This window comes from Musca autumnalis, unplaced genomic scaffold (assembly GCF_047663935.1).
Source record: "Musca autumnalis isolate F117 unplaced genomic scaffold, ASM4766393v1 scaffold_5, whole genome shotgun sequence".
Taxonomy (NCBI): domain Eukaryota; kingdom Metazoa; phylum Arthropoda; class Insecta; order Diptera; family Muscidae; genus Musca; species Musca autumnalis.
In genome coordinates, this window is record NW_027412088.1 from 173,090,891 (window position 1) to 173,109,292 (window position 18,402).

The following is an 18,402-nucleotide window of genomic DNA, read 5'->3' on the forward strand; positions in this document are numbered from 1 at the left end:
TCTTTCTGTGCATTCGGGTCGTGTGTGTGTAAATTGCCGAAAATCATCGGCACCGCCGTGTCAAAGAAGAACACATTTGCCCTAAATGAACTAAATGCATGGGAGGTATGTAAAATTAATGGGTCTATCTTGTATTGCCACTAAACTTGAGTTGCGTTGTCAGTTGTCTGCGCGACTGAGACGAAATGTTGTACAATTAATGTCAACTCAACTGTGTGGTCGATAAACATGTTATCGATCAGTGTTTTTTCAAACTTGTGACCTCTATTCGCCAAAAAAAAACTTTTTAAAATTCTGGACAATATTTTGTAGAGTTGGGCAATATAGTTCCTGGAGCGGATCGATCTTTCTAGTTCCTTTTGCTAAAAGGAACTAGTTCCTTAATATAGTTCCATAGTTCCAAATAGTTCCGAGAGCGATATAGTTCAATGCATCTTTCTCGTTCCATGTTCTTTTTATTTCCTTCATTCCAAATAGTTCCGGGACCGTTATAGTTCAATGCATCTTTCTCGTTCTTTTTATTTCCTTAATTCCAAATAGTTCCGAGAATGAAGTAGTTTAACGCATCTTTCTCTTTCTTTTTGTTTTCATTTTTTGGTGGATGAATTGACACAAAAATAAATAAATTGCAGCAATGTAACGAGGATGTAATTTACATTTATTTAACAATGTGGCCGCATCTGAATGATGAAGGAACCAAAGGTGAAAGATCGAAGAAAGAAAATGAATTATATAAATGAAAGGAATTATATGCACGGCTGGAACTATATGAACTGAAGGAACTATATAAATGAAAGAGCCGGATATAGTTCCAATAATTCCTTGTCCGGAATAGTTCCTTGGAACTAGTTCGTTCCGAAACTACACAACTCTAATATTTTGGCTGAGTTTTCGAGCAAATTTGGAAAACAACCCAAGATTGGAATATAACCTGCCCATTGAACCATTGAATCTTCGGATCGTCAAGTTTTATTTATTGTCCCAAAAAATGATAAGTTCGGTGGAATTATTTTTTGATGATGAAGAAAATATACAGGACATTGCATCTATTAGAAGAAATTTGAATCCATTAGAATTGCCATCTGCACTGTAAGCTGATGATCATGTGGAAAGATCTGTATAATCAGTAAATTATCTCAGGTTTAAGGCGTATTTTGGATTGCCAAAGGATGCCGTAGTTTACATTGTGGAAACGTTAAAGGATGACTTCAAAGTTACAGATCAACAGCAATACCCCCACTTTTAAAAGTGTGCGCAGCGTTGAGATTCTTTGCGGACGGAAGTTTCCAAAAGTCCCATGGCAATGATTTCAACAATTGCATGGCTCAGTCTACATTGTCAAGAGTATTGAAGGAAATTGTCCACTTGATAGAGGACAAATTGTGCCAAAATTGGATCGTTTCGAAGTTGACAGAGGAGGAAAAAGCAAAATAAAAACCATTTTTATTCAAAAACGAAATTCCCTGGTGTAGTTGGCTATATAGATGGAGCACATGTGCACATTATAGTCCAAAGGAGGATGTTCGTCATTTGTACTTAAACTGAACCTACTGTATTTGTCACCAAATTGCTGTTGTCCGCTCCAAAGGCGATAAATTCACTTATTGTGATGGACCACCACCAGTGTCGTTGAAGTTTATTTTATTTTGAGGCATTTTCTTTTTCAAATTTGCTTTAAAGTGAATCCAGACTGCCACTCTTCTGGTGTTCGTGTTGGAGGTTCATGGCTGTTAAACTGTCCGAAATGGACCTCCACGCTTCATCCGCCGTGGCTTTGGTTTCACCTAAACTCCCGAACTCCTCGGGCTAAGTTTGGATTTTCACTCAGTTTATCAATTAATATTTCAAACTGTTGCTTTGTCGTTATTTTCACCATATTGATACACAAAATTAATTAATGATGCAAAGAATCAATAATTGTTAACAAAATGTTTATTTTTCCTTCTATTTTACTTCTTGTTTCTTCGAAAATGTTCACTGCAACTGAAAATTGGTGGTTGCTGAAAAACAGCCGCTTCGTCAACTGAGATTCGCAACTTCAGTTGAGAGTTGCCATACGTGAATCAATTTTGACAACTGGCAACGTCACTCATGGGTCTCCATAATAAATTACGATAACCTCAAAATTATACAGCCCAATCATAAACATCATCTCACCGTGAGTTTTCTTACTCTCACCTCCTCCCTTATTATAAACATCATAAGGGAGAACAAAACTCACGTTCGTGAGAAAAGTAGCTATCATAAATGTCAAAAAAGTGAGAATGTGAGGCAATTTTCTCTCACTACAGAAATCAAGGTGAGTTGAACAAAAAAATGTAAATATGGACATTTTTTATAGAAAAAAAATCGACGAAAACGAATATTTTGCATTTGTAATGATAATTAATTGCATTTATTTGTGTTTTACTTTGAAAGAACAAATAAAAAACAATTAGAAATTCTTTTGGAAACTGTACATGTTCGTCCGTGTTCTAATGAAGCAAGGAAGACCTCAATCAAGTTTGGCGTAATTTGAAGGCGGAGTTGAAGTTGACCAATGTTTTTCAGATATGGGAAGCTGTTCAGAATCATTGGATGGCAACAGGAATGGAAGATGACCCAATCAGGAGGCAACCCCTTTCTTCAGTTGTTGTTCCTCGATAGAACAATGTGCATATTACTTAATGTACATTTGTACATATGTAGGTACTTACAAACTTTGCGGCAACTCAAGATAATAAGTGACACATCGTAGCTCTGTTCCTTTACGTTGAAGAATCTTCAAGTTTTACCACTTTTTACTATAATAATAAAACGCCACTAATTGTAATATTAAACATTTATAGTCGTTTATTGATTTTTTTTGTTTAGTATTTATTATTTAATAATTTTGTTACTTGTTGTTGATTTGTTTAAATGGTCTTACAACTTAATAATAATTGTAATATTATTGTGATTTTTTTAATGTCAATGCTAGAGAAAAATGGTGATGATGACAATGCAATTGCATGGTTTGACGTGTAAAATATCAGCACCGCCATCATCACCATTATCATTGCTCTTAAGTATTCTGAAATAATGAGTTTAAAGAGTTACAAATTCTCTTATATGCGATGTTTTTGTTTGCTTTTCCTAAAAACTAAATGAATTTTCATTACAAAAAAAAATTAAGGGTATTGTATATATTTTTTGTATATATGGACAAGAATATTGCAAAAATAAGTATGTAGTAAAAATAGTAAATATAAAGAAAAAAGACAGAAGGGAAAATTTATAAATATTTTTTTTAAGAAACAAAGTCAACATCTATGCATAAAGTTTTAAACATAAATTATATTTAAGAAGAAATGTTTAAGCAGTCATTATTTAAAAATTAAATGTGAGTGAGAAAATATATATTTTACTCAAACTAAAATTAAGTTCTGTTTTTTTTTATTGTTTTCCTTAGAGGCATTTTTCTTTAAAGTTTTTTAAAACTACACTCATATCTATGTTATTGTTTAATTCGATAATTAAAAAAATGCTTTTCACGGATTTTTCTCTTTTTGGGGGTGTTTTGGGCTTTGAAAACCTCATATCGTATTTTTTTTTTGTTTTTGTTTTTTCTTTAAATAAGGCAAACAAATGTCTTTAGGTTTTCAAAAAAAGAACAAAGTAAATTAAATTGAATGGTTGTTTTGTTGTTGTTTTTAATACCGAAACAGTACAATTTTTGTTAATACATTTTGCAGGAATTCCATCTTTAATGTTTTGTTTTAATATCAAATTTCGTCTAAGAAAGTAGAAAAATGTTATTTACTTGTGTGTGCGTATTTCGAGTCTCGTTGCATGTTTTTTCTTCCTTTCATTCAAATTTACTACACAAAATTTTGTATTAGAAAAAACACACCAAAAAAACAATAAAAGAGAATGAAAACGAAACTTTGGGATTTCTTATTTTGTATTGAAAAATAATATGGATTTAATCTGCCTTGCGTGGCTTACGCTTGCGCACCTCTGTGGGACTAGGTTTAGTGTCGGCTTCCTCCTTTTTCTCTTCTTGTGGCTTTTGGGCGGGTGCTTGATTTTTCTCACTTTCTGGTTCTTCAGATTCACTTTGTTTATCATCTTCTGTGGAGGCTTCTTCATTATCTTCATCATTTGCCTCGGCATCTTCTTCATCCTCCTCCTCTTCTTCATCATCATTTTGGGGTGCATCATCTTCAATTTCATCATTGGCTATATCTTCAATACCATTTTGTGCATTTTCCTTGGATTCAGAGAAACTTTGACGTTGATGTTTCTTGGGTGGATAGAGGAAATCGACAACGCACACCAACATCAAACCCAAAGCGGCTCCCACAAATATGGTACCAATGGCAAAGAGAGCATATGAACCCCATGTTGGTAGACCATATTCCTCTTGTAGACGGGCATTGAAATCCTTAAATGAATGTTGGACAAGCTAAAGATTAGTAAATGGGAACATTTACGCAGAAAAAAAAACAAGGACAATAACACATATGCGTGAACAAAACATGAAATAATGAGGTGTGTTATGGTGAATATAGGAGAGCAAATATATAAATACAGATTGCCAAGAAAATGTTTTGAAAAATGATATTCTTATTGACTAGCTGACGACGGTATGAAGACGAGCTGAAGGCTAACTTTATAGACTACAAGAAAAAAGTCCTTATATGCTATCAGAAGGGGGTCTTTATAAACAATCTGATGGGAGTCTTTATAGACGGCAAGAAGAAAGTCAATATATTTTCTAGTTGAAGAAAGGCTTTATAGTCTACATGAAGGAATTCTTTATGGGCGAGCTGAGCCTAGTTTTTATGGACGACCCCAAGGGAGTCTGCCGAGGTCGGTGAGATGAGTCTCAACAGATGAAGGTAGTGTTTCTATAGACCCCAGAAAGGAGTTTTTGTACACGAGCCGGAGGAAAATATTTGGGTAACCTAAGTAGTCTTCAATAGAGTTCCTCCTGTCTATAGAAGACCTCAATAGACCTTCTTCTGTCTCTTAAGATTTCAAGATGTATTTTGCTGTCTATAGAGGACCTCAATAAGTATTCTTCTGCCTATAGAAGATCTCAAAACGTGTTCTTATTTCAATAGAAGACGTCAATAGATCTTCTGTCTCTAGAAGATCTCAGGAGGGCTTCTTCTGTCTCTAGAAGATCTTAGGAGGGCTTCTTCTATCTCTAGAGGACCTCAGGAGGTCTTCTTTTGTGTATAGAAGACCTAAATAGGTCTTCTTCTGTCTATAGAAGGCCTCAGGTGGTCTTCTTCTATCTCTAGAAGTCCTCAGGAGGTCTTCTTCTAGCTCTAGAAGTCCTCAAAAGGTCTTCTGTTTCTGCCTCTAAAAGATCTCAATATGGGTTTTTATGTCTAAGATGACCTCAATAGGTCTTCTTCTGCCTATAGAAGAAATTAGGAGTGCTTCATCTGATTGCAGAAGGATATAATAGTCTTATGTCCATAGAAGTCCTCAAGACGTGTTCTCTCTCCATAGAACCCCTCAACCGATCTTCTTCTTGCTCTAAGAGGTTCTCAAGACATCTTCAGTTTCTAGAAATCCTCAAAAGGTCTTCTTCTGTCTCTAAGAGACCTTAAAGGTCTTCCGTCTGTCTCTAGAAGACCTTAAAAGGTTCTGTCTGTCTCTAGAAGACCATATGAGGTCTTCATCTGGCCGTAGATAGCACAGCACGCCGTTAATAATAAGACATGTGTATTTATCTTCAATAATTTTTTTACTTATGTCCGATAGTTTTTCCTTATGGACAGAACTTGGTAAACAATTCAGTGGGGCAAAAATTACATATTTAAAATATGAAACAAAAGCAACTTACCTTCAAGGTATGTGACAATTTGAAGAAGTATGACAAGACGGACATGTGGACAGTGTCAGGTTTCTTCCAGGCAGAAATTGGTTCCAATTTTGTCCATTGTTTTTGTTTCACAAAGAACATTAAGGCATCGCCATCACGTGATCCACGATATTGGCGGAATTCACCATCTTTGACGCTATAGGAAGTTTGAAAAAAGAAACATTTTATGAGTCCTTTAAATTATAGTATATTTAAATTATAACTCTTGAAAAGTACGCTCACAATATTTGTACACAAATTAAAGCCTGTTTTTTTATACCCCATACCTACGCTCACAATATTTGTACATAAATTAACGCCTGTTTTTTATACCCCATACCTCTTGAATTTGTCAGTAATTTTATTTTTAAATCACAACACCCATTTAAACCCCCAAAAGATCAATAATTATCCTCACAAGATGGATTAAGAACAAACTTACTGATAAATGGTTGGCAATGCGGTCACAAAGAATCGCCCACTGAGAGAAGGCGACGTGGTAACATCAATTTTTGCAACATTCACATTAATATCGGCAGCTGTCGATGCAAAGCGTTCCCATGTGGGAGCCAAATTCTTGCAAGCTGGACACCATGGAGCGAAACTAAAACAATAACACGAAAAGAAAGAAAAATAAGTTAATAAGTCAAACCACGATAAACACTCATTAAATATTCGTTTGTTTTAATCACAACTGGTTGTATCTGGCAACTCTTCATTGCTTAACACATAAATCACATGCCATTGTTGATTTTTATGTTGTAAATTAACGAGACTTGTCGGCGTTTACCATTATCTCGCATCAGACCATTTCTAAAAGTCAAACTTACAATTCAACCATCCATTCTCCCTTTAACATTAATGACCAATTCTCTTCATTTAACTCAATTAATGAATTAGTTTTTTGTACTGTCTGCTGTTCTGCTGCCTGAACAACAACAAAGGCAAGTATGGCTAAAAACGCCCAATTGCGAATTGCAATTTTCTGCATTTTATATGCTATTATTTTAAACCGCGACAATTCTTTTGTACAACCACACAATTCGTTTGTGTTGGATTATAATAGAATATAATGGGAATTTCAAAATTCCACAGTTAATGGTGAAAATAATTTTCGTTTATCACGAACCGGCCTGAAATTCTTGTGACGTTTGTGAAAAAAAATTATGACGAATAAATTGGTGATGTGAAAACAACGATAACTAATTTGTTCGATTAAACGAATTATCGATAACGAATGACTGGAACTGTAGTGTAGATGGTCTGTTACGGAACTGCAAGAATATATGCTCTGTTCCAGAACCTGCAAGAAGCTACTATTTTTTACTACGATAACATTTTTTCCTTTATGTTATCGGAAAAAATAGTAAAAGTTATTAGATTCTTGCAGTACTGGAACACGCCAATACTTAGCTGTGTTCCTTTACTTACCTGAGGTTACCATTTTTACATTTTGTTACCATTTGGTCTGTTCCTTTGCTTTAAAAAATGTTAACAATAGCAAAAATGGTAAAAATGGTGAACTGCTATCATATCGACAACTCCAAATAATAGTATGCTAAGTCTGAAAAGTGAGTTTTGCAGGAGAAGCTCTCAAAGTTTTCAGTTTCCTTTGACCTTCACTACTATTCTGAGTAAACATTTGTTTATAACTTCTGTTCGGATTGACCGATCATTACCAAAATTTGACAGAATTTAAGTTAAAGAACGTAAAATGTAAAAATGTAAAGAACGTGAAAACATGCTAAGTCGACTTAGCATACTATTGTTTGGAGGCGTCGATATAAATTGTATGCTTGTTAAAGTAAAGGAACGCTTTTCAGGTTAAAAATGGTAAGAAATGGTAACCTCAGAATGGTAAAGGAACAGAGCTATTTTTAACCTGCAAAGCGTTCCTGAACCCCGAAAAGTGGCAAAACTGGAAGCAATTTTTAAGAGAGTGAGAGTGGAGAGAGAGCGAAAATGGATTTCTCTTGTACCACAGGCTACGAGCAAAATTTTTGCAGGTAAAAAATGGTAGAACTGATTTTTCGACTTTTGTTTGACGATTATTTCACAATGAAGAAAAAAAATGAACGAAAAACAGAAGAAAAAGTCGAACACTGACAAATCTAAATTAAAATTGTGAAATAAAAGACGAAAATTTATCTTTTATGTTTCTTTTTGACATTGCTAGCAGATCTACAATTTTTTCGTTCCTTTACTTTTCTAGTAAAAATGTTCATGAGAAAGCAATTTTGAGAAATGCTGACACTTTTCTCTTTTACCACTGTTGCCATTAAAAAAGTAAAGGAACAAAGCCTTTGACGGTTTAGGAATTCAGGAAAAACAAGGGTTCTATAGATTGTTTTCATTAAAATCTACCTCTTTACTTATACCATGGACATGAACAACTCCCAAAATTTTTTTTCTGGGATTGCTCTGTTCCATAACCTCCATGAAGCTACTATTTTTCACAACGATAACATTTGGTCTGTTCCAGTACTGCAAGAATCTACTATTTTTTCCGATAACATAAAGGAAAAAATGTTATCGTAGTAAAAAATGGTAGCTTCTTGCAGGTTCTGGAACAGAGCAATTTTTTCTTTTATGTTATCGGAAAAAATAGTAAAAATGAGTAGAATCTTGCAGTGGTGGAACCAAGATCTATTTAACAGGTCACGTAAAGCTGGGTACACATTGTCAGTTTTGAATGTCCATATTTCTCAATTATCGATAACTGTCAAACCGTCCAGCAACCACAAAACATTTTGTGGTTGCATGATGAATGACAAAAACGAATGGCCACACTAGCAAGCAACAACAAAGCTGTCATTCAAAACTGACAATGTGTACCCAGCTTAAGTAGCACAACAACAACTCATTTTTGGCGGAAAATTCTTCAATATGTCAAAATGTTTGTTTACGTTTTCATACAATTTATTCACAATAACAAAAAATTTGACAGATTGAAACCAATCAGCTGGACGTTTTACGCCACCTTATTATTTCATCATGGGTGGAACGGACCATATATATAAATATGTATATGGTTTGTTCCTTTAGCCCCGGTCTACACTACAGTGATTTCATTGAAAAAATTGCATGAAATTATGCGTCTCTAGACTGACTTCCATAGTAAAGTAAAATATTAAAATTGCTGTTGTGCAGAACTCGATTTAAGAACACCTAATTTCATGAAATTTTTTAATGTAATTCACGCTAATGTGGACCGGGACTTACTTTTGAAAATGGTAAAACCGGCAAAAGTATCAAAAGTTATAAAATGCTCCAATATGAATTGTATTGTGTATATATATTCGATAGCAGTGGGAACCCAGGCTAGAGCAGACAAAAAATCGATGGCACTATCGATAAAATCGATTATTTTTTAAAATTTAAATATCGATTGATAGTTTTGCCTATCGATATTATCGGAACAAAAACCCAAGCTAAAATTCATTGAAATAAATAGAAATTTCGCTGCTTTTGGGTTTTGTGTGTGTGAGAAAGTAAAGGCCTGGGTACATAAGCAGCCTCGCCTTCTTGCTTGCTTTCCTGCTTCACTTCTAATATATGGTCTGTTCCAGAACTGCAAGAATTTACTAATTTTTACTATTTTTTTTCGATAACATAAAGGAAAAAGTAAAATAAATTTTTTTAATATTTTATAAAATAAAAGTAATTGTTTATTCTCCTTTACATTTCTATCATGGTAGAATAATAAAAGGTAGTCGCATCTGTCAAATATATGTAAATACAACTCTGTATGTCTGTACATGACCGTGTCAGATATAAAACAACAAAAATAGTATTTGACATTTCATTACAAAACCAAAATATTTATTTATTATTACACCTTTTTCGTTTTGGAAAAATAGAACATTTTAAGAATTTCGGCAAATACTACGAGTGATACCTAAACCGGTATTCCGCCGAGTGAATATTTGCTAACACCCACCACAACCAAGCAGCAACAAAAGGCAGAAACGCAACAACATCACGAGTATTCACTATAAAAGCTTTCCTTGGTTAAAGTTATTGGTGCTGAAAACTTCTATTCTCTGGGGGACAGGGAACTGAATTCACCCAAACTAAATGCGGATGTTCAGATTGGACCTCAGAAAACTTTATTTTTTAAAAGAAACATCTGCAATTACGAGTATTATCTCAACCTAGCAAATACTATATATGATGTCGCATCAAACCCAACACCGTCGCATCAACCCAACAACAATTAGTGGCTTTACGAAATATGCATCATCACCAATAAAACCCTAAACATGTGTTGTTAAAAAATACATTGAAGTCCTTTAAAATTTACGATACTTTCCTTAATACGAGTCTGGACTTCTATACCGTTTCTATAAGAGAATCTTACCATGTTCATAAGATCATTCAGTGTTTAATTAAATAACCGTCCCATTAAGACAAGAGAGACTTGTAGGAGAAGACAAGGCTGTGGTATAGAACATGGGTCTTCCAGAAAAATATTCTTCCGTACAAATAATTTCTGGTTCCATAAGGCGCCCTTCTGCTTTTAAAGGTGACTTTAGCTCTGTTCCAGAACTAAAAAGTTTTTACAATTTTTACTACTTTTACACATTTTGCGTTCCCGTACACAAAATTTATATGAAAATCGTTTACGACTTTTACCACTTTATAAAGTACGGGAACAGGCCATTTTTTCTTTTGAGGAAACTTTCAAGAAGACTTTTTGGTCTGTTCTACTACCACCATATTTTTGCAAGACCCCCTCAATATTAATAGTAATCGTCCAAAGGAAAATAATAAGAAGACATTCTGGCAAAGGCTCTATTTTCTCTGCGTCATTTTGTCATTCCATACTAAGTTTAAGTTCAATAATTCCTTGAATATATCACTTATTTTAAAAGATTTTATTGATATTGGTGTTTAAATTCTAGGAAATACATTATTAATATTGGTCCAACCCATGGTACAATAATTCATAGGTAGGCCAGGTATGAGAATCGCCAAAAAAATACAACCCTGTCGCTATGGCTTAAAACGTCAAAATTGTTTTGATGAATGATAACGGATGAGTATACAAAGAAGAAGAAGAACGAAATGTTGAAATGAAAACAAAACAGAGTTGAATTTTTTGATCAATAATAAATATCAACTCTGCATGTCAACACGGTTTTGACAGATTAAGCCATAACAAAAAAAAAATTGTAATCAGCTGTTAGCTGTGGCCTACCTATGAATTATTGTACCATGGACCAACCAATGGCGACATGTTTTAAAAGTTGGACGCCTTGGTATTCATACTATCATTGCTGGAATTTTTCTTGTGTTGCGTGACACTTCAATAGGATTTTGATTAGTCGTTTCTGTGTTCACGGAGAAGGTACTGGACATTGGAAAATGAAACATCTAGCTATTGTTTGGTGTTTTCAAATGCAGGATTACATAATATATTTTTAATTTGAATTTGTTTGTTTTCACCTTGTTATATTCTTTTAAGATTATGTGACATTTTTCCAAATGTTAGTATGTGTGCACATATACATTTACACAATGTTTGTCAAATTCATTTTGACAACGAATGTACTTCAAACTTAAAAAAATAAAAAAATTGAAATCAGCCGTTAGCATGAAATTACCTTCCTTATTCTACCATGCATTTCTATGAACTACTTGGGCCGAGAAGGTTCAAAGGTATGCACACCCGCCTTGCACACTAAATGTCGGGGGTTCGATTCCCCTGTCAGTCAACATCATAATTTTGAACGGTGACAAAATACCCCTCAGTAATGTTGGCGACATTTCCTGAGTATTTCAGCCATGTAAAACTTCTCTACAAGTGGTGTCTTAAGACACGCCGTTCGGATTCCGCAATAAACTGTCATTGAGCTAATGTGAATCGGGGTGCACTCATTGATATGAGAGAAGTCTCCCTTGTCCCATCTGGGATGTTTGTGGTACATTTATTTACTTGTGCAAAATGTCAAGAACAGCATTGGCATTTCCGCCATTAGGTGTGTATGACAACTTCGCAAGTGAAAAGTACTTGCAAGCACTCAGCAAGTTCTCAGTAACCTCTCTCCATCATTTTTAAGTACAGTACACATTGTCAGTTTTGAATGACGATTTTTTGCAATTATCGATAACTGTCCAACCGTTCAGCAACCACAAAATATTTTGTGGTTGCATGATGAATGACAAAACTGAACGGCCACACAAGCAACAACAAAGCAGCTGTCATTCAAAACTGACAATGTGTACCCAGCTTAACTCTCTTGAAGCAAAAAATTGCAGATTGTTATCGAACAGCAATTTGCAAAAACTTGCAAGAAGTCAGCTGATTTGATAAACATGAAGTAGGCGGAAAAGATTAAATGTAACAATTGAAGGTTTCTACCATTTTGTTTTAATTTCCATTTATCTCCACAAACATCGTTTTCCATAGTTTATTTAATAATTTTTCCCTTTTTTTATATCTTTTTATTTTAATAGCGTTTGTTTATGTTTTTGCCAAGATGTCCGCCACAAAACATTCGAATTTAAATCAGCTGATCAAACTTGCAAATTCTTACAAGAAAAATTTTCCTTGCAAAAACTTGTAAACAAAACTCTCCAATATTAGGTGTGTACGATAACTTCGCAAGTGAAAAGTACTTGCATGCACTCAGCAAGTTCTCGGTAACCTCTCTCATCAGCTGATTTGATAAACAAGAAGTTGGCGGAAAAGATTAAAATTAACAATTGAAGGTGTCTACCATTTTTTTCATTTAAAATTCTTCTTTGATCCATAAAATCTTGAACACACTTAACAGCTATATTATTTGATTTTGTGTCAACAGATGTGAAAATAATCTTCTCTCCTTCTCTGGCCTTTCCTACATCTTGTTCTGAGTGCGAGAATGCGGATTGGATTATGACAAAAGTTTGTGAGATAGGGCAAAACGGAAATCCAAGACACGAAAATCCAATGGTGTTGTAGCTTGTGCCTTCAAATGTAGTGGCTCTCCTTCCACGTTCTTATTTGATAGTGGTTGATTGAATTATGCAGGCAACCCCGTTGACTTGCGCCAATGATCCGGAACTGAGTTCCACCTGGCTATTGTGTTAAGGCCTCGGTACATAAGAAGCATGGCTTTCTGGCTGAAATCATTTCTGCCTCTTATGTGACGAAGCCCTTAGTGTTGCTACAACTATAATTCCCTTTCCAATGCATAAACATACTGGAACGCAGTGCGATGTTTGGCATACATATTTATTACTATCGTTGGGAATACCTGGCCGTCTACATTGTGTTTCTCCTACTCCATGGATGCACCGCTTTTTGCTGGGATTTGATACCTTAAAAATAAAAAAATAGTCACCATAAACTACAAAAAAGTTATTTTACTTACATTATCGTTTTCCATAATTTATTTATTTATTTATGTTTTGGCCAAGAATTCCGCCACAAAACATTCGAATTTAAATCAGCAAACTTGCAAATTCTTACAAGAAAAAATTTCAATGGTGTTGGCAACACCAAATATTCGTCCGACTTTTTATTCATGCAACATTTTTAATAAAATTACCGTTATTTTTACATATTTCTATAGCAGAGGCATTCCAAAAGAAGAAAAGAACAAAAAATTGCGGAATTTTGCTTTGAAAATCCTTAAAAACTCCAAATATATAGTGCTTATAGGTGTACGAATACGAACTTTGCCACCCACACAGGCGCCATCTATACCTAAATGACGGAATAAATTAAAAATTTGTTTTGTTATTATAAAATCTTTCTTCGTTATGGTAATTCCTATCAATTATTTCATATTTGCACATAAAATATGGAATAAATAACGATTTTATTAATTTTTTATGGGTGTACGAATATGAACTTTGCATACTGTAGATCTATTTCATATCCCTAATAAACAATATTACATAAAACAAAAATATATTCCATAATACGAATAACGGTAAATTCCATAAAAATTAAAAAATTAATAGGGAAAAAGTGAAAAGTGAATGAAATATTAATATTACCGTAAAGTTTATGGAATAAGCAATACAAGTTTTATATTTTATTGCTTTATCGAATGTCTCTGGTTGTCTATGATATATTTTAGACAAAATAGGAACATAATTGTGCTTTAATTGACGTTATTTACGGTCAGACTTCGCGTATAGCTCGTTAAGGCGGACCCTTGCAGATTTCTTTGAGTTTTTCAGTTTGGTAGCTTATGAAACCCCAGGAAATACAGTGGGACTAATCATTTTGAGATCCTAGAGCGCTTTGAAGCTTTTCTTATGGATAATATATGCTCCTGAGCTTCGTTAAATATGTGGATGTGGAATTATGGTTTTATTTATTTTATGCTTAATGACATCGGTTGAAAAATTTTAAAAAAAGTATTTGCACAATGAATGTGCAAAACCTTTTCACTATCGCTCGCAAAATTTTGTTCATGGCTTTTAACAGAATTGCTGCAATCAAATTAAGCAGCCACTTCTTTACGGCTTCCAACATCGAGGTTTATAACTTTTCCAGCATATGAAGAATAAGTTTCTTAATTGCATTGCCAATTTTTTTTCCATAATTTTTCTGAAAAATGAATATACATATTTTATTATTTATTTATTATTTAATACTTACTTTCCGTTTCAATCAATTCGAAGAATCGTTGTAGCTATGTATTTGGCTCGTCGATAGGGGAATACCGAGCAAATATAGTTATGGTGGTATGGTAACATGTCGAGTTCAGAAAGTACTACTTATGGTACGTTTACAATTACGATGAAGATGCTGGTTCTATATATTTGTACTTTATATGGCGTTCATATTATAGCCTTTTGCAGGGCTAACCTTCTTTATGAGGATTTGTTTGAAATATAAGCATGGGAATTGACATTTAAAACCCAGTCGGTTTGTTAAATCCGGTTATATAAAAACGGGGTATCAAACAAAAGTCGACAAAAAGTTCTACCATTTTTTACCTGCAGAAATTTTGCTGGTAGTCTGTTGTAGAAGAGAAAGGCATATGCGCTCTCTCTCCACTCTTACTCTCTTAAAAATTGCTGCCAGTTTTACCACTTTTTGGGGTTAAGGAACGCTTTGCAGATTAAAATGGTAACCTCAGGTAAGTAAAGGAACACAGCTGATGTAACACCTTATTCCGCCATGGGGCTCAATTCTTGTTCTATGAAATGAAAACTTTTATAAAGGAGAAAACTGTCAAATGAAAAAAATTATAAAGGAAATATTTTTCATTTCACTTTTTCATAGAACAAGAATCCAGCCCTTGGTACTGCAAGAATCTACTAATTTTTACTATTTTTTTCGATAACATAAATGAAAAAATGTTATCGTAGTAAAAATTATTTGGTCTGTTGCAGAACCCGCAAGAAGCTACTATTTTTTTACTACGATAACAGTTTTTCCTTTATATTATCGGAAAAATAGTAGAAATTAGTCGATTCTTGCAGTACTGGAACAGACCAATTAGCTTGTTGTATTTATGAGCTCTGTTCCAGAACTAAAAAGTTTCTAAAATTTGTACCACTTTTACACATTTTACGCATGGTTTAATAAGAAAGGTTAGCCAAAGCTTTTTGTCAATTTGAATTTTTTTCATTCGAGTATGCCGAAAACTGCAAAACAATATAACCAAACTGTGTATGTGTGTGTGGTGTTTGAATAATATGCCAAACAATTTTAAAAACAATCGAATTCAATGATTTTTAAAATTGTTTTTAGACCATTTGTATGGAAGAAATTGGTGAGATTTGCATTGAAACAATCAGTTTATCATATTCACAACTCGATTATGTAGAGAAAACTTAACTCTTCCTTCATTTTTCGCGTTTTTTATAAAAATGCTCAAAAAATGGATTGTAAACAAACCCACTTGTTGCTTTTATTTTGAAGTTTTAGGAATTCAAGAAAAACAAGGGTTCTATAGATTTTTTTCATTTAAATCTACCTCTTTACTTATACCATGATTTTACGTTCCCATACACAACATTTATATGAAAATCGTTTACGACTTTTATCCCTTTATAAAGTACGGGAACAGGCCAATTAACACGAATTAATAGAGCTGGCAAAAAATCGATGGCACTATCGATAATATCGATTATTTATTAAAAATTCAATAAAAACCGCTAATCTAAAATTCATTGAAATAAATAGAAATTTCACTGCTTTTCGACTTTGTGTGTGAGAACGTAAGTCGGTAGTCATACATACACATTTTTCGGAAAAGTAAAATGTATTTCTTTAAAAATGTACTTTTTGCATCCGCGGATGCTGTACATTTGCCGTTGGAGTACATGTTTTCCTACGAAATCACTTATGAATTTTACAAGAGAGCGCGCAGCTAGGATGCACTCTATTTTGCTTCCACATCACACAGCTAGCATGCACTCCATTTTCGATCCAAATCACAGCTTAGTCGTAGTCGTTTGGATTGAATTTAAAGGCACTCTTCGGATTGTGTTTTAATCAATCTAAAGATGCAGCTAAAACGTAAGATATTGCGAAATATACCATAACTAATAAAATGCATTTATTATTTGTGTAAAACAAGAATACAAAGAACTTTATTATATAAACACAAATTAAAAAAATCCATTAAAAATTTGCGCCTCGTGAATTACCTCAAAAATGCTCGCAACTCATGGTAGAACAAATACAAGGTAAAGTTAATACTACAACAAATACAACTCAACAACAACCACATTGAAAATTGTTTTTGTTTGGGAACTTTAGTGTCATCGGAAAATGCTCAAATAATGTAAACAAAATACAAAATGTCAAGATATATTTTGAACTTTCATAAATATTATTTCAAATATTGCTTGTAATGTAAATCCGAAAATGGATGAGAAACCGTTTATTTTGCAATGTTTATGGTATCAAACTTTCGGAATTTTAGACAAATAACATGCAGTAAGTATAGATCTCAAAACAACTAAGATGAACGGTCAATGAATATGATAAAACATTTTATAGAACTCAGGTCGATTTGGCATTCGATAGTTCGCATGCATCATGTGAGAAAAATGCAATGGATAACAAATATAAAACCGTTTTCGCGGCAAGCTGTACATAAATTAAAATATAATGCATGTTCAATTGTCTGTCGGCTGTTAATCCCGGAAAGGAACATCATATTTTTGGCCCGTATTTAAAACCTTGTACTTCACGAGCATCGACTGTCTCCAAGGACGCGGAGCTGTTCTGTAGCATTATGTAAAGGTTCGTCGGAGATGACAAAGAAGGAAATTGGGCTGGGACACAAACATGTTAAGAAAATTGAAGAAATTAATTTTTGCTCCCATACAACTCGATCGAACGAATGAAAATCTCTGAAAAATTGTAGAATGACATCTAGTTCCATCAATCACTAGTGTTTTTATTAAAGCATGCTGCCGGACGATCGCACACAACACATAACAAACATGTTAGAGACGTTCTTTGACTTAAAATGCCACTAATTTCGAAGATATCATCAACTAGGCAATCGACTATGTCGTTTTTGAGCCGAGGCCAAAAAGGAATGTCAGTTGGCTTTGCCGACAGAGATATACCCTCAGTATGTGAATTGAAACATTCCTCTATGTACAGATCAAATGTATTTCCGGTCTTTTCAGAATGTTGTGGCTCTTTTTGCACATTTGAACTTGCCGACAAAAATGTGGATTAAAGTTCAAATGTGTTTCGGAGGAGGTACTTGAAGGACTATGTCGGTCCAGTCCATTATGAAAGTGGATCTTATTTTGGAAGTAATATCTTTTCGATAAATATCGCGCCCACTAGTCATTGGGCCATCGTATAACTTTTTGGTCCTGTCAACCACAACGAACTGCATTCCGATGTTGTTCCAAAGGATCTTTGATTTTACCCTAAACTGCACTTAGACATAAGTGTCGAAATTTTGTGGGAGAGGTACCCTAAGGGGGACCGATAAGGGCCAGTTTATTAGTTAAACTAAATATGGACAAACTATTAAGTTTCGACCAAATTGGTTGTCCCGTTCAAGAAATGTGGTACGTACCATTGTAGTGACATTTTTAAATATTGGGCTGGGCCGGTATTCTCCCTCTTCGAACTGAAATTAAGCTTGGACAAAATTTTACGAATGTCAAATTTCGGACCAAATCGGTTAATCCATTCGAGAGTTATCGTGCGCTCCAGGCAGCCAGACATTCGGACGGACATGGCTGAATTAACGCCAAATTGTCTGGAATGAATTTCGTCCAAACATACTTCAGGTCTAAAACCATTATTTCGATGGGGCACATTTTACCCGTATGAACAAATCGTAGTTCGTTCCATATGCAGCAATAACTATGAAAAACATAAATCCTTGTTGTATCCTACAATTTTTCAGGATTGTTGCAACAAAAATATATTTATTATTTAACCCTGCGTTTACACATGATAGGACAATTGACTTGATGTATTGATTGTCAAAATCAGACCACTTGCCTGTGTGACGTAGGCGTCCAGACAACTGCAAAACAGTTGTAAAATTATGAATGAAAATCACCGATTTCTTTTTGTTTTCCTTTCACATATTTTGTTTTTTACATATTCTTTTGTTTTCAGCACATTT

The 18,402-nt window shown here is 34.1% G+C and overlaps 1 protein-coding gene and 1 long non-coding RNA gene across 3 annotated transcripts; one reads left to right on the top strand and one right to left on the bottom strand.

Moving 5' to 3' along the window:
- Positions 1 to 710: 710 nt before the first annotated feature.
- LOC141404737 (uncharacterized) lies at positions 711 to 2,819 on the top strand. Of its 2 annotated transcripts, XR_012413071.1 has the most exons (3): positions 711 to 1,089; positions 1,141 to 2,299; positions 2,419 to 2,819. It is a non-coding gene; the product is annotated as an uncharacterized lncRNA (long non-coding RNA). The 2 variants fall into 2 exon arrangements; XR_012413070.1 differs by having other exon boundaries at positions 711 to 2,299.
- On the bottom strand, positions 2,807 to 7,078 carry LOC141404736 (thioredoxin-related transmembrane protein 1). The gene is made up of 4 exons (XM_073988437.1): positions 6,670 to 7,078; positions 6,282 to 6,443; positions 5,822 to 5,996; positions 2,807 to 4,405 (listed from the first exon to the last, which is right to left on the bottom strand). The coding sequence occupies exons 1-4, from the start codon at positions 6,828 to 6,830 to the stop codon at positions 3,944 to 3,946; spliced, it is 960 nt and encodes a 319-aa protein (XP_073844538.1). The 5' UTR covers positions 6,831 to 7,078; the 3' UTR covers positions 2,807 to 3,943.
- Positions 7,079 to 18,402: the final 11,324 nt, after the last annotated feature.